The sequence below is a fragment of the Microcaecilia unicolor genome, chromosome 1 (genome assembly GCF_901765095.1).
Source record: "Microcaecilia unicolor chromosome 1, aMicUni1.1, whole genome shotgun sequence".
NCBI lineage: Eukaryota > Metazoa > Chordata > Amphibia > Gymnophiona > Siphonopidae > Microcaecilia > Microcaecilia unicolor.
Window position 1 is genome coordinate 104,664,107 of NC_044031.1, and position 14,870 is coordinate 104,678,976.

At 44.9% G+C, this 14,870-nt stretch overlaps 1 protein-coding gene across 1 annotated transcript in view; it reads left to right on the top strand.

Annotated features, from left to right (window-relative positions):
* ABI1 (abl interactor 1) overlaps window positions 1-14,870 on the top strand; it is a 212,429-nt gene that overhangs the window by 92,250 nt on the left and 105,309 nt on the right. The window contains exons 4-5 of the mRNA XM_030201021.1: window positions 6,316-6,330; window positions 7,130-7,230. Of these exons, the coding sequence (XP_030056881.1) occupies window positions 6,316-6,330; window positions 7,130-7,230 (116 nt within the window). The remainder of the gene's footprint in view (window positions 1-6,315; window positions 6,331-7,129; window positions 7,231-14,870) is intronic.

Here is a 14,870-nt window from a genome sequence, read left to right on the forward strand (position 1 = left end):
ATGACATTTGTGAAGTGGGAATCTAAAACCCTCAGAGATGATTCCAATATAATCTCTTTGACCTGAATCTAGAGCATATCACTACATGAGTTACCAGTCTGTCTTAACCATAAAAATTTGATCTTATCTGCATTCAGTATCAAGTGAAATTGACTAGCCAATATCATCCACCATGCTGCTTGCAAGCTCTTTCCCAGCCTGTGCGGGGGGAGCATCATCTTCATATTGCTAGGTGGCTGCGAGTGGGTACAAGTGTTGCTATACTCTTGCTCCAGGGCCTCCACCTCTTTTGGTGATTTCAAAAATCTCTTCTGACCATTATCTGAAACTGTTAACTGGGTGAGAAACCAAATTCTGACATGAAAGCCCACCCATAGCAAGGCATCTCACTATTTTTGAAAGGCTTTACATTTATTGTCTCTGAGCTCATATCGAGGTATATAGAAATTTTCCAAGATTTATAGCCCACAGTCAACTTGTCTGTGTGACTCACCTGGTTCTTTAACTGGGCTGTGGCTGCATACAGCTCTTTGATAGATTTCCCTGGTTTACCTCTCATTCTCCGAGGCATACCGATACATTCCTTGGGTATCTCTGACAGGGGGTGACAATTTTGGTTCTTACCAAGGCTGTCATATCCCTGCTAACTGGAAGCTCAAATTGTAATAAATTCTTGAAACATATTACATAGCCTTAAAATATTTCAATGTGTTGTGGTGATGCATTGTATTAGATATGTTTTCAGTGACAACAGAAGCACACAAACTAAACGCTGTTCTGGTGGTAGTCCTTGACACCACAAAAATTTGGTCCATCTAGTTTTTATAGCCTTTTTGACTAAAAAGCTAAAAAAAAAACTCCAGACCGCCCAAAATACAGCAGCCAGGCTGATATTCAGCAAAACACGCTTCGAAAGTGCCAAATCCCTCCGAGAAAAGTTGCATTGGCTCCCAATCAAAGAACGGATCATCTTCAAAATCTGCACCTTAGTCCACAAAATCATGTACGACGTAGTCCCAGGATACATGACAGACCTTATAGACTTACCAATAATAAACAAAGTCAGATCAAGATCCTACCTAAACCTACACTACCCAAATTGCAAAGGACTGAAATACAAAACAACTTACACAGCCGGCTTCTCCTACATAAGTGCACAACTATGGAATGGGCTCCCAAAAGCTGTGAAAACAATCCACGACCACTTGAACCTACCTCTTTAAAAATGCCTACCCCCACGACCCCATGCAACCCTCTTCACTTACCAACACAGCATGACTATGATCGAACAGGACATCACACAATCTTCATCCATTCCGACCCTCCACTTATACCTCATACGATCACTATACAACTTTGTATTTGTTATCTACCGACTGGGCAAACGCCTTTGACGGTACTATGTAAGCCACATTGAGCCTGCAAATAGGTGGGAAAATGTGGGGTACAAATGCAATAAATAAATGCACAGAATACCATCATGTTTTGCTCCCTGACTCTCCCATTCCTTCTCATCTTCCTCCGATGTGGATAAACTGGTGTGGTCATCCTCTTCCTTGGCTTGGCAGTAGGAGGAGACAACTTGGTTTAACCTTTTAGAAAGGGTGCATGGCACATTTCATAGGCATGCTTTGAAGATGTAACTCTGGTTCTTGCCTTCTACCTTTCTGTACCGCTTCCTTCTCCACTCCACCATCCATAGGGATCAGACCTGTGTCTCCACGGGAACTTCAGTACTACATTTGCTTGTAGTCTGTGCTGCCCAACTACTTCACCATTTCAGGTTTTGAAATACTAACATTACCTCTGTTAGATGTGTAAGGCTCAGGTTTGATTTGAGGACTTGCAAATTCATCTGTCACATCTGTGTTCACTTGGGTCGGACTCCCAGACTGTTTGCTTATGTCCCAGTGACTAGTAGAGGAGGCCATCTATGCATGTCCAACAGTTGCAGTGTGATTCCAAAATGCATGAGGGGCTGTTCCCTACGTAGGGCTCCCGTGCATAATGCATTTCTTCCCCCCTCCTCATTACATATGCATAACCACGTATACAGAGCATACTAGGTACAGATAATGCACATTTGCCATGTATGACTGGATACAGAAGTGGATGTTGCATATGGGCTGGCTTTTGTGAAGTGTATGCCACATGGGGGACATACTTAATCGTGTGGTAGCACATGGCTGCTGCGTGATGCAGACATCATCCCCTGTATAGTTGTTTATCCTATCATGTTTTGGTGATGTGGTTTGTGGCCCTGATTGCAGCTTGGGAGAGGGAGTACACTCTTTCTGTTGCGGACAACCTGAAACTCTTAGGTGTAACAATCGATCGTAACCTTAGTCTAGATAACCACGTGAAAAATGTTATAAAGAAAATGTTTTATGCAGTGTGGAGGCTTAGAAGAATAAAACCTTTCTTCCCAAGAGAGACATTCCGCAAACTAGTGCAATCACTGGTATTGAGCCATTTGGATTACTGCAATTCCTTATATGCGGGATGCAAAGCTCAAACCATTAAGAAACTTCAGACTGCCCAGAACACCACAGCCAGACTGATATTCGGAAAGGCGAAATACTATAGTGCTAAACCCCTTAGAGAAAAATTACACTGGCTTCCACTAAAGGATCGAGTTGCATTCAAAATATGCACCTTAGTTCATAAAATTATTTATGGAGATGCCCCATCTTACATGTCAGACCTTATAGATCTACCAGAGAGAAACAACAAAGTTCGTCACGTACTTTCTTAAACCTCCATTATTCCAATTGCAGAGGACTTAAATACAAATCAATACATACATCTAGCTTTTCATACATCTGTACACAACGATGGAATGAATTATCAACCACTATAAGAAAAACACGTGACTTGATGACCTTCCGGAAACTACTTAAGACTTGTTCAAAAAAGCGTACAGAATGGATCCCTCATAACGATCTGACTCCTAAACTACACCAGACACAATTTTATATTGGAACTCTTTTATTTTGCCTATTTTATTTACACCCTAATTACTGATGATTACTGACAATTATACCTTGTCCTGATCTATATAAATAATTCTCACCTTCCAATTCTGAAGCTCACTGTGTGGCAGGGAAACACTGAAGCCCTGTACTGTTGTAACCTGTCAGCACCACTCACTCTCACTCATACACCCGCCCTCAGCCACGCCCCATCAGGACATAATTCACAACCCCAAAGTTCTAATGAAGCCCCCAAGCTCCACCCACTTCCGTGAAGGGTTCGTAACTTCATGGTGGTGAAGCCTCTCCACTGACCATGTCGCTCTGTCACGCCCTCGCGTCGAACGTGATGTCGAGGGCGGAACAATTTCGGCGAATGAAAGGAACGCAACAGAAAGGCACAAGTAGGGAAACACGCTCCCCTACCAACGACTTACACACTCCCCCTCCCTCCGATTGCAACACACCCCCTCAACAAGGAATGCCCCGCAGCCGAGAAGAGAAGTTCGCCTCCATCAGCAGAGGTACGCACAGGCTTCGGGGGAGGTTTTCGGGACGAAAGAGTGGTGTCCAGAGGGTCGCGCCAAGGGGGGGGTTTCAACTCGGTGGGAGCGGCATGAAGGGGGCCTTGAACTGGGAGGGAGGAGGTCTGCAACTCGGGAGGGAGGGAGAAACGGAGGGACAGAGGGGGGTTGGGAGAGAGGGGGTATGGAACTCGGCAGGGAGGGAGGATGGGTGGGAATTTCCCTTGCTAGCGCCCGTTTCGTTGCGTTTCGAAATGGGCCTTTTCTACTAGTATCATTATATTATTATGTTATCCACTTACCCACTTCTTAATTTAATTTTCGTATGAACCTTAATAGCGCTAATTCTTCAATTCTTCACCGTTAATATGATTGCCATAATATTCCTGTGCACCTTATCTGTTATATATACTCTGATTCTCTATTCCATCAATGTGATTGTAGTTGTATTATATTGTAAGCCACATTGAGCCTGCAAATAGGTGGGAAAATGTGGGCTATAAATGCTGCAAAATAAAAATAAATAAATAAATGTAAGGTGACGGCTGCCAACTATATCAGTTAGGATGTGAATGGAGCAGCTGCATGGGGCGATGACCCTTGGTGGATTGGGTTGGCTGCCGTAGGCAGTGGTGGTATGTGCTCTAAAGAGACATACTTGTCCACTGTTGCAGCTGACACCAGATACATAGCAGCAGGAAGGACTTGGTCCTCCAGATGGTCTGGAATCGGCCCTTGAGAGCTTCTACATCTCTGATTATCCTAAAAATTCTGTAAGATAGAAAGGAGATGGCAAATGCATTATTCTAGTGCAACTGTCGATGTCTGCGCAGAGCCTCCCCTAGCACGATATCAGGATCTCCATGGACAAGGGTCAGACCAGCAGCTCTGGTATCCCACAGAAATATGAGGTTGGTAGATGCATCTCGGGCCAGGTTTGTGAATAGTATGGGATGATGCTCCCTGTCACAAAGCCATGCAGCTCATAACTGAGATGCTTTCTGGCAGCACATGGGGCGGGGTTAACAACCATTTGACAGAGATTCCCCAGAGCAAGCTATCATATTTTCACAACACAGTAATTGGTTTGGTGGAGGGAGGGGAGTATAGCAATGTGATCTGCACAGTGGGGGCAGGCCAGCCAGAGATGGAACAGGTTGGTGCCATCACTAGGTGTTCTTGGCACCTTTGTGCCCATGGGTGTCTGTGATATAACAGCCACACAGTGCTGCATGTGTGCACTGTGAATATGTACTGGTCATCCTGCCACTGTGCTGTGACCTCCGAGATCTGAAGCTTTGTACATTTGTTGTCAACGTGTTGCTAGTATTGGCTGTGTGGCTTGGCAGGGTATTACTTGGGTGGACTGGGTGTGGGGGCTTGAGGGCAGTGTAGGTCCTTACCTTACTAAGGTCTTTTAGATTTCTTTCCAGACTTTTCTTGCTGCTGCTTGTGGGACCCTCTACGTCCTCTCACTGAAGCGGCGCTCCTTATTCTACTTCTTGAGTGTCAGGAGGTCACTTCCCAAAGAAACTGTGTTCTTTCCTGGCCTCCATCTTGCATGTACATGAAGCAGTCCAATAGTAGGTGTGGCCTGAACCACATTCAAGGGGCTCTGCACTATGCCTTATGGCTGGCCAATGCAGTCCTGGAAAAAGCTGGCACTACATAGTGGCTTAGATGACTGATTTCTATTTTATTGATGCTGATGGAGGTTGGATGGAAGATGCTGTATGGCTAGTATTGCTATAGTATGGTTGCCACTGACCCAGTTACAAGTTTTTCTATGCAGGCCCTAAAGGCATCTTCCATAGCCAGGGAACCTCATGGCTGATGGGTACTACATGTGTGTGGCCTGGCCTGGCCTTGCCTTGCTTGTGTTTCCTTATTTGGACCCATTTTCAACGTGTTCCTCCTCCCCTTTTTTACAATCCATCGGTATTTGCCAGCATACCTTTGAATTATTTTGCTGATATCCATGTGTATCTCCTACACGTTTTTCCCTTTTTCTGTATTTTTTCTGAGGGTGGGGATGTGTGTGTGTTTACTTGGCACATAACACGTGCAGCCCTGGTTTATTATGTCTCATTTTCGGCACATTTTCACTACCCCATCGAGTTTCATACATTCATGAGCTGTCTGAAATGATGCTGTAAATGTATGAGTTTTCCAGCACATCAGTTTTTCACACCACCTAGTTTCCACTGTTCACGTGTTCTCAGAGTGTCGTGACCTATTGCAAACTGCTTATGAGAAGAGCAAAAGTTTCTTCAGTATGTAAATGTGTGGTTTATCTTATGGTTTCAACACTTGATTAGCTTTTTGTTGAATGTGTGTGTGTATATGTAGGAAGGAGATGGATTATAAAAATATCGGGCCCGATATTAAAGACGATTTAAATGGCCAGGAGAGGCTCCTGGCTGTTTAAATCACTTGTCCAGGGCTAACCAGGTATTTTCAGCAGCACTTGACCAGATAGTGCTGCTGAAAATGCATGGTTGCACCCAGCTGTTTCAGGGGTGTTCTGGAGTGGAGTCAGGACTTAGCTAGTTAAGTGCCGATACTTGGCACTTAACCAGTTAAGAGCTGATATTCAGCACTTAACCAGCTGTTTTCGCTGGCTCATACCTGGAAATTCAGTGCCAGAACTTGGGCATGGTCCAGCTTTGAATTTCTAGATATAACACTGGCAGCAGTCTGCAAAACACTGATCACCACTGGCTGAATATTAAGCCTATCATTTTTAATCTCTCCTATACATTTGTGATCTGTCATTAATTTCTGCTTTTCTTTTTCCTTCCTTTTTTGCCAACATTAAGTGGCTAAAAGCCAAGGTAAGAGGAGTTATTTCTCATTTGACCTACCATGTCCCAAAGTATTGATCTAAAGATCTGCAGAATCCAATCCCCTGACCCTTGTGTTCTTCCATACTGTATTGCTGCCTGCTCTTTTTTCTGGTTATGTAGAAAGTCATCCTTTTGCGCTACTTAGGTCAAAATGGGCAACACTCTTCTAGATGTGGTAATATATCTGTGATATATTGACATCTGATCATTTATTGATCTATTAATTTTTCTAACATTCTTGTACTGCTTTACCCATTTTATAGTTGTTGTCTTGTGAGCTTACATTTTAATTGAAGGTTTCCCAGACAGATTATATACCTCAGCTGAGGCAGAAATTTCTACAGTCTTTTTCACATGCTGATATTGTCATGGCTAAAATTTAAGCTTAAAATTTTACATAGATGCAGGAGTCAAACTAATACCTTTAACTGAAATTTCCTTGTCTTAATCAAATATTAAATTGATAGTTGGGAGCTTTATTTTATTAAAATCCCATTTTTATTTTAAGAAGTTAGCAGCCCAAGCTGTCTACATTTTGAACTTCGTGCTTTAGGTTTATTGTGTTGCTCAGGCCCTCTTGTCCCTGACTCATTTTTATTTCCAAATACTAAAAAATGGAGAAAATATTCATTGGTTTTTAGCCATTAGTGATGGAGCAAGAGTTCCATAATGGTGTCTGGGAATCCTCTTATCACACATTCATATGTTAAAAATAACAAAAAACTGCTTAGGTCGTCCTACCTTACAAATAAATGTATATGTTTAAGAAAATTGTTTTTATTTCCAGCATGGAAGTAACCAGCCTGCACGAACTGGAACACTGTCGAGAACAAATCCACCTACACAGAAACCGCCAAGCCCCCCAATGTCTGGCCGAGGAACTTTGGGGTAAGGGGAAATGACTCCGAATTCTGTACTGTTTGCCCCCCCCCCCCCCTCTCTCTCTCTTTCTCTCTCTCTATTACTGGAAGTTGGCTTGTATGTATGAGCGTGTTTATGTATATCAGAGCTTGACAAATCCCAGGTGCAAGGTTCCTGTGGCACCTAGCAATTGCACCCTGGTGCCCAGGCTGTCGTGCCCCCAAATATATGTATATTTTTTTTGTTGTGGGACAGCAGAAAACATGCTTCCTACTTCCCTGCTGCCTTTTGTCTCTGAAAGCTTGAGCTGCACAGGTGCAGGAGGTTTGGGAAGTCTTGTGGTTTCAAGACCATTTTCAGTATATCCCTAATGAATATGCATAATTTCCTTAGCCTCAGCATGGGTTGGATCCACCTACCTACAGGTGGAGATAGAAAACACTGAAGAGAAAGCAGTGAGTCTGGACATCCAACCCCTTATCACTTCAGTATATCTCTATCTCCAGCAGGTGGTGGATGGATTCCTTTCAGCTCCTGGATTCTTGGAGGGGGGGGGGCTCCTGGGCACTTCCGCCAGTAGAGCTTGGGGACGTCTGGATGATGGTGCTAACCTCTCCCCCTGTTCTCTGTGGGCTTCCTGGACAGCCTTTTCCAAGCTTACAGCCGGCAAAAAAAAAAAAAGTAAACTCTAGAAAGAGCTGTTTGCTCTTATTGGTAAGAGGCTGCTGGGCTGTGGGGGGCAGGAGCACTGTTAGGGCTCCCTCTGAGAGCTGCCGTCGCCTTCGGGGACTCCTTTGCAGCCACAATGAGTATTTCTTTTGCCACCTTGTTGGTAGGGTGAGTGTGCAGTTCCAGCGGGGCGGACTGCGCTACGGTGGCGGAAGTAATTAAGAGATTGGTCGGTGACTCCTAACGTGGAACCTTGAATTATAGCTACGTAATTTAAGTTTCCACATTAGGAGTCACTGACCAAGAAAGGGATCTCGGTGTCATTGTTGTTGATACGTTGAAATCTTCTGCTCAGTATGCTGCGGCGGCTAAGAAAGCAATTAGAATGTTAGGTATTATTAGGAAAAGAATGGAAAACAAAAGTGAGGACGTTAAAATGCCTTTATATCGGTCCATGTTGCGACCGTACCTCAAATATTGTGTTCAATTGTGGTCGCCGCATCTCAAAAAAGATATAGTGGAATTAAAAAAAGGTACAGAGAAGGGCAACGAAAATGATAAAGGGGATGGGATGACTTCCCTATGAGGAAGGGCTGAAGCATCTAAGGCTCTTCAGCTTGGAGAAAAGACGGCTGAGGGGAGATATGATAGAGGTCTATAAAATAATGAGTGGAACGGGTAGACGTGAATCATTTGTTTACTGTTTCCAAAAATACTAGGACTAGGGGGCAGGCGATAAAAGGTACAAAGTAGTAAATTACAAATCAACGAAAATCTTTCTTCACTCAACGTGTAATTAAACTCTGGAATTTTTTGCCAGAGAATGTGGTAAAGGCGGTTAGCTTAGCAGGGTTTAAAAAGGGTCTGGCCAACTTTCTAAAGGAAAAGTCCATAGATCATTATTAAATTGACTTGGGGAAAATCCACTGCTTATTTCTGGGATAAGCAGCATAAAATGTATTGATCTTTTCAGGGATCTTGCCAAGTATTTGTGACCTGGATTGGCCATTGTTGGAAACAGTATGCTGGGCTTGATGGACCTTTGGTCTGTCCCAGTGTGGCAATACTTATGTACTTATGTTCCCGCTGCGTTTCACGCCGTTCCAGATCGGACACCTGTGTAGTGCAGTGCTCCGATGTAGTCTCCGGGGCTGAGAGGTCTTTGGAGCCTGTGGGGGGAGTCTTCCTGTGCTTTAGAAGGGGCCAAATGTGACGTGGTAGCTGCGTCTGAAGCGGTTGTGGAGCCTGCACCTTTTTCTTTTTCTGAACCTTCTTGCCTTTCTAGCTCTGCAGGCGCGGGTGTCTTCAGCCCAGGGGCGGCTTGTGGTGCTCTTTTTGATTCTTCTGGCGCTGGCATGTCAGGCATGGATTTCTCCACGGATTTTATCCTGCTCTTACATCAAGCTTACTTGATGAGGGGATTTTGCTTCTGTGCCCCCTCCCCTTCCTCAATCGTCCTTGTAGAGCAAAGAGACCCTTGCTAGGGTGACTTCGGGTCACACCCTGCTGTAAAACGCAAGAGGTTAGCATTTTTACCTGAGGGGAGGGTCTTTGGGTCCCCATTCTCCTCCCCCTTTCATTTTGGCGGGATCTGGGGACTCAGCACGCCCTTCTAGGCTTGAGGAACTGGAGGACGGTGAACTTCTCCAAGGTGAGCAGGATGATCCGATGGCGATATGGATTTTTTATTGTGATGAGCTACTCTCTCTGATTTCAGAAGCCTTAGAAGCTGCGAATATTTCTGGCCCAGAGGAACAAGCTGCATCTTCTATCAATGTTAAGATGGCGAGCACGCGGCAGCCATCTAAGGCCTTTGCAGTGCTGGAATCCATTCAAGAGTTAATCTCCGCTCAGTGGTCTAACCCTGAGAGTGGGTTGAAAGTGGATAGGGCTATGGCACATCTCTATCCGGTGTCTGCTTCTATGCTAGACACCTTTCTCTTTACCTAAAGTGGACACTTTAGTTACTGCAGTCACAAAGAAAACCACTCTTCTGGTGGAAGGGGGAGTTGCTCTTAAAGACATGCAGGATAGGCATTGCAAAGCTTCTCTTAAACGTTCTTTTGAGGTGGCGGCCTTGGCCTTACAGGCCTCCATATGCAGCCAGAGCCTGTCTTTCCTGGTTCCAGCAGGGTTTGGAACAGGACCAGGATTCGGCTTCTTATTTCAGTTGCCGGTACTCCAATGGAGTCGGCTCTTGCCTATCTAGCTGATGCCCTTTAGGTTTTGATCAGGGCATCTGCTAAGCAGATGGCTCTGGCGGTTTCGGCTCACTGACTGTTGTGGTTGGGCCACTGGTCGGCAGACATGGCTTTCAAACATTGTCTTACGAGGCTTTCTTTTTGGGGAAAAGTTACTTTTTGGCGAGGATCATGAAAAGATTGTGAAAGATTTGGGAGACTCCAAATCCCAGCATCTTTGGAAGACAGGCCCAGGGCTAGTGCAAGCCAAGTTCTTAGAGAGTTTGGTTCTGCGATGCTGAACGATATCGCCCTGGTCTTAGTTTGTCCTTCCAGCATCCTAGATTCCAGCAGAGGTCATCCTTTCGGACTGACAAGCGGACATTGGGAGCTGCCGCCATACCTCAGGATCCAGGACATTCTACTCATTGATGGGGCGTAGGTCCACTCTTATTGTTTCCATAAGGGGTCGACTGACCCTCTTTTACAAAGAGTGGGCCAAGATTACGTCAAACCAGTTGGTCTTGGATCTCATAAGAGACGGCTACAGACTAGAATTTGCATTGTCCGTCGGAGACTCCTTTTTCGAATTTCAATGTGCCACTGTGGCCAGAAAAGTGGCCATAGAAGCCACGTTGCAGACATTGCTAGATCTCGGGGCAGTGGTTCCTGTACCGCATGCTGATGTGCGCACCAGGCGCTATTCAATTTACTTTGTATTTCCTTGAAAAGGGGGTTCCTTCAGGCCTATTCTCAATCTCAGGAAGGTGAACAAGTGTCTGTGGGTGCTCCATTTCCGCATGGAGACTGTGCGGTTGGTAATAGCGTCTGTCCAGCAAAGAGAGTTTCTCATGGCCTTGGATTCAAAAGAGACATATTTACACATCCTTATTTGGCCTCCTCATCAGAGGTATCTACGGTTTGCCGTGTTAGGCCCTCATTTTCAGTTTTGTGCTCTGCCCTTTGGACTATCCACTGCCCCTCGCATGTTTTCCAACGGGATGGTAGTTGCAGCTTTCCTCTGAAAAGAGAGGATCAAAGTTCATCCTTATCTCAACAGTCGGTCGGCCACCTCTCAAGTTTTGTTGTTCCTCCAGTCCCTCGGTTGGGTGATCAATCTTCCCAAGAGCCACTTAGTCCCCTCCTAGTCTTCAGAATATCTGGGGGTACTGTTTGACATGACTCAGGGATGTGTGTTCTTGTCAGAATCCAGGAGACTCAAGCTTTATCAGGTTCACGCCCTTTTGTGGTCTTAATGTCCTTGAGCCTGGGATTATGTTCGGGTCCTAGGGTTGATGACGGCCACCCTGGAGGTGGTTCCATGGGCGAGGGCTCATATGCGTCTGCTCCAGCGCTCTCTGTGGCTTCGTTGGTCTCCAGTGTCCCAAGATTATTAGCATTGCCTGCTTTGGCTTCCTCTTATGAGGGACAGCATGGTCTGGTGACTGTGTGCCTCCAATCTTCAGAAGGGAATGCCTCTGGCATCCCAGTGGGTGATGGTAGTCATGGATGCCAGCCCCTCGGGGTGGGGAGATCATAGTCTCCACCGAGTGGCACAAGGACATTAGTCAGAGATGGAAGTGAAGTGGCCCATCAACTGGCTGGAATTGAGAGCGGTGATGCTGGCCCTTGCAGTTCGAGTTCTCTCTGATAACACCACTATGATGGCTTACATCAACTGTCAGGGTGGTACTCATAGTGTGGCATTGGCCATGGAGGCGTCCGGCCTGCTGCTTTGGGCGGAGACTCATATTCTCTGCCTGTCAGCAACTCACATTGCAGTCCAGGCCAGTGTTCAAGCCAATTTTCTCAGCTGTCATCTCCTCCTAGATTTGGCGGAGTGGGAACTGGTGACAGAAGCATTCCGTCTGATCTGTCAATAGTTGGGCACACCAGAAATGGATCTTATAGCGACCAGGAAGAATGCCAAAATGCTCAAGTTCTTAAGAAAAGAGGTTGACTCTGCAAGACTGGGCACTCTTACAGCCCTGGCCAACGTTAGGCCTCCTCTATATCTTCCCTCCTTGGCCTTTAATCTGACGCCTTCTGCATCAGATTAGACTTCATCAGGGTCCAGTAGTGTTGGTAGCTCCAGACTGGCCACTCCATCCGTGGTATGCAGATTTGGTTCGACTACTAGTGGAGCCTCCTCTGCGGCTGCCGGTCATGCCCGGACTTCTTCATCAAGGTCCGGTGCAGATGGAGGACTCCTCCCACTTTGGTCTTACAGCCTGTTTCTTGAGAGGGCAAGACTGTGGAAGAAGGGCTATGATGATTCAGTCATCGCTACTTTGCTTCGGACCCAGAGATGTTCCACTACAACAGCTTATTCCAGAGTTTGGCTCATTTTTGAGACGTGGTGTGCGGAGTGGGCTTGTCCCCCTTTAACGCGTCTGTTTCCCAGATTTTGGTTTTTCTACAACAGTTTAGTCTATAACTCCGGGTTCAAGTCACGGCCTTAACTTGTTTCCGAGGTCAGATGTCAGGCTCCTCCTTTGCGGCTCATTCAGATGTGGCACGGTTTTTGAAAGTTTCTCTTCACCTTCAACCTCCGGTACAATGTCCATGTCCTCCTTGGAAGTTGAATTTTGTGCTTAGCGTGTTACAGGGTGCGCCCTTTGAATCTTTGCATTTGGCTTCTAATAAAGATCTTACACTGAAGATGGTATTTTTGGTAGCCATTGCCTCGGCACGCTGGGTTTCTGAACTTCAGGTTCTGTCGTGCCGGGAACCCTTTCTTCAGTTTTCAGAATCAGGAGTTACTCTGCAGATTGTTCCGTCTTTTTTTGCCTAAGGTCGTTTCTGCCTTTCATTTGAATCAGTCACTTTTTCTACCCTCTTTTTGGAGGTTGGGTTTTCCAGAGAACGTTTCTCTCATTTGGCACAATTTTCTTTCCAGACTCCACCCTTTCTGCCTCGCCTCACCCTATGCTTGGAATAAACTCCCTGAGCCCATACGCCAAGCCCCCTCCCTACCTATCTTCAAATCCTTGCTCAAAGCCCACCTCTTCAATGTTGCTTTCGGCACCTAACCATTGTACCTCTATCCAGGAAATCTAGACTGCCTCAATCTTGATTGACTGCACTTTTTGTCCTTTAGATTGTAAGCTCCTTTGAGCAGGGACTGTCCTTCTTTGTTAATTGTACAGCGCTGCGCAACCCTGGTAGTGTTTTAGAAATGTTAAATAGTAGTAGTAGTTTGGCTTTTGAATGTTTGTCGCTCTCTTCTCCGGTACCTGCAGATGACGAATAAATTCCGTTGCTCGGACCACCTTTTTGTGCTCTTGTCGGGTCCCAGACAGGGTTATGCTGCATCCAAAGCAACTATTGCTTGCTGGCTTAAGGAAGCCATTTTCTTGGTTTGAAGGGTCGGTTTCCTCCTGATGCGTTGCATGCTCATTCGACTCGAGTTCAGGCTACCTCTTGGGCAGAAACAGGCATTCTTTCTTTGGACTATATTTGTCGGGCAGCCACTTGGGCTCTTTGGCATTCTTTTGTCAAAAATTACAGGTTTGAAGTAGCAGCGCATAGTGATGCTCATTTTTGGGCAACTGCGCTCTCTCGGGGAGCAGCGGCTTCCCATCCTATTTAGGGTACTGCTTTGATACATCCCACCAGTTCATGAATTCATCTGCTGCTGAGACTAAGTAAGGTAAAAATTGTCTTACCTGATTTTCTTTCCTTTAGTCACAGCAGATGAATCCAGAACCCCTGCCCTTTATTGCTTTGGCTGTGCGTTTTTTGCTTAGTTTTCGGATGCGTGATGTCTGAGATGGTAAAAAAAAGAAAGAAGAAAAATAGAAAATAAGAGATGAGATTTAATCTGATTTTATGAGTAGTGTTTTCCTTAAATTTCCAATTTTCTGTGTTTGGCTGTTGCCGCATTGTTGTAAGGAGGTTTTTTGTCTGTTTTTTCCTTATCCTCTGCTTTGGGGATGTGACCTATACTGAAGTAATAGGGGGCTAGATGTCCAGAGTCATTGCTTTCTCTTCAGTGTTCTCTATCTCCACCTGCTGGTAGGCTATCAGATAAGACATAATTTTACCGTACAATAAAGGGCTGTCTACTCATATATTAGTATCATTAAACACTTATACAAAGTGACTAACTTGTATTTCAGTTATCAGTCTAACACTTTATTCCAAAAATATTTGGTTAAACTTTCACATAAATATTAACCACATACTCCTACCCTAAATTAAATCCCCAATAAAAATTCCCACAAAGGCAATGATTGAAGCAATTGTTCTCATACAATGCTGTCCATTTTAAACAGGAAGCCTTTCACCACGAACGTAGACAGGCAATAATGGTTTTACTTTTCTCAATCTGAGGTCAATATTGATGGAAATGTTGCCTCGCAGTCATCCTTTACTCAGAACACCCAAAACATTTTTTTTAAATCTTTCCATGAATTAATCTTCAAAAGGAAGGAATTCCCACTGCTCCAAATCAAGGCATCTTCACACAAATCACTCCGTTAACACCACATTTTTAATAAGAATTATTTTGGTCTCGGACCCGGTTGGGATCTATACTGAGTGAAGAGGCTGAGCGAGTACGGTCTCCTGATGAAGTAACTATGAAACACGGCCAGTGACAAGACCAAAAGGATTCTTATTAAGAACGTGCTATTAATAGAATGATTTGTGTGAAGATGCCTTGATTTGGAGCAGTGTGAATTCCTTCCTTTGAAGATTAATTCATGGGAAGTTTTTCACAAATGTTTTGTGTGTTCTGAGTAAAGGATGGCTGCGAAGCAACATTTCCATCAGTATTGACCTTGGATTGAGAAAATTAAAACCATTATTGCCTAT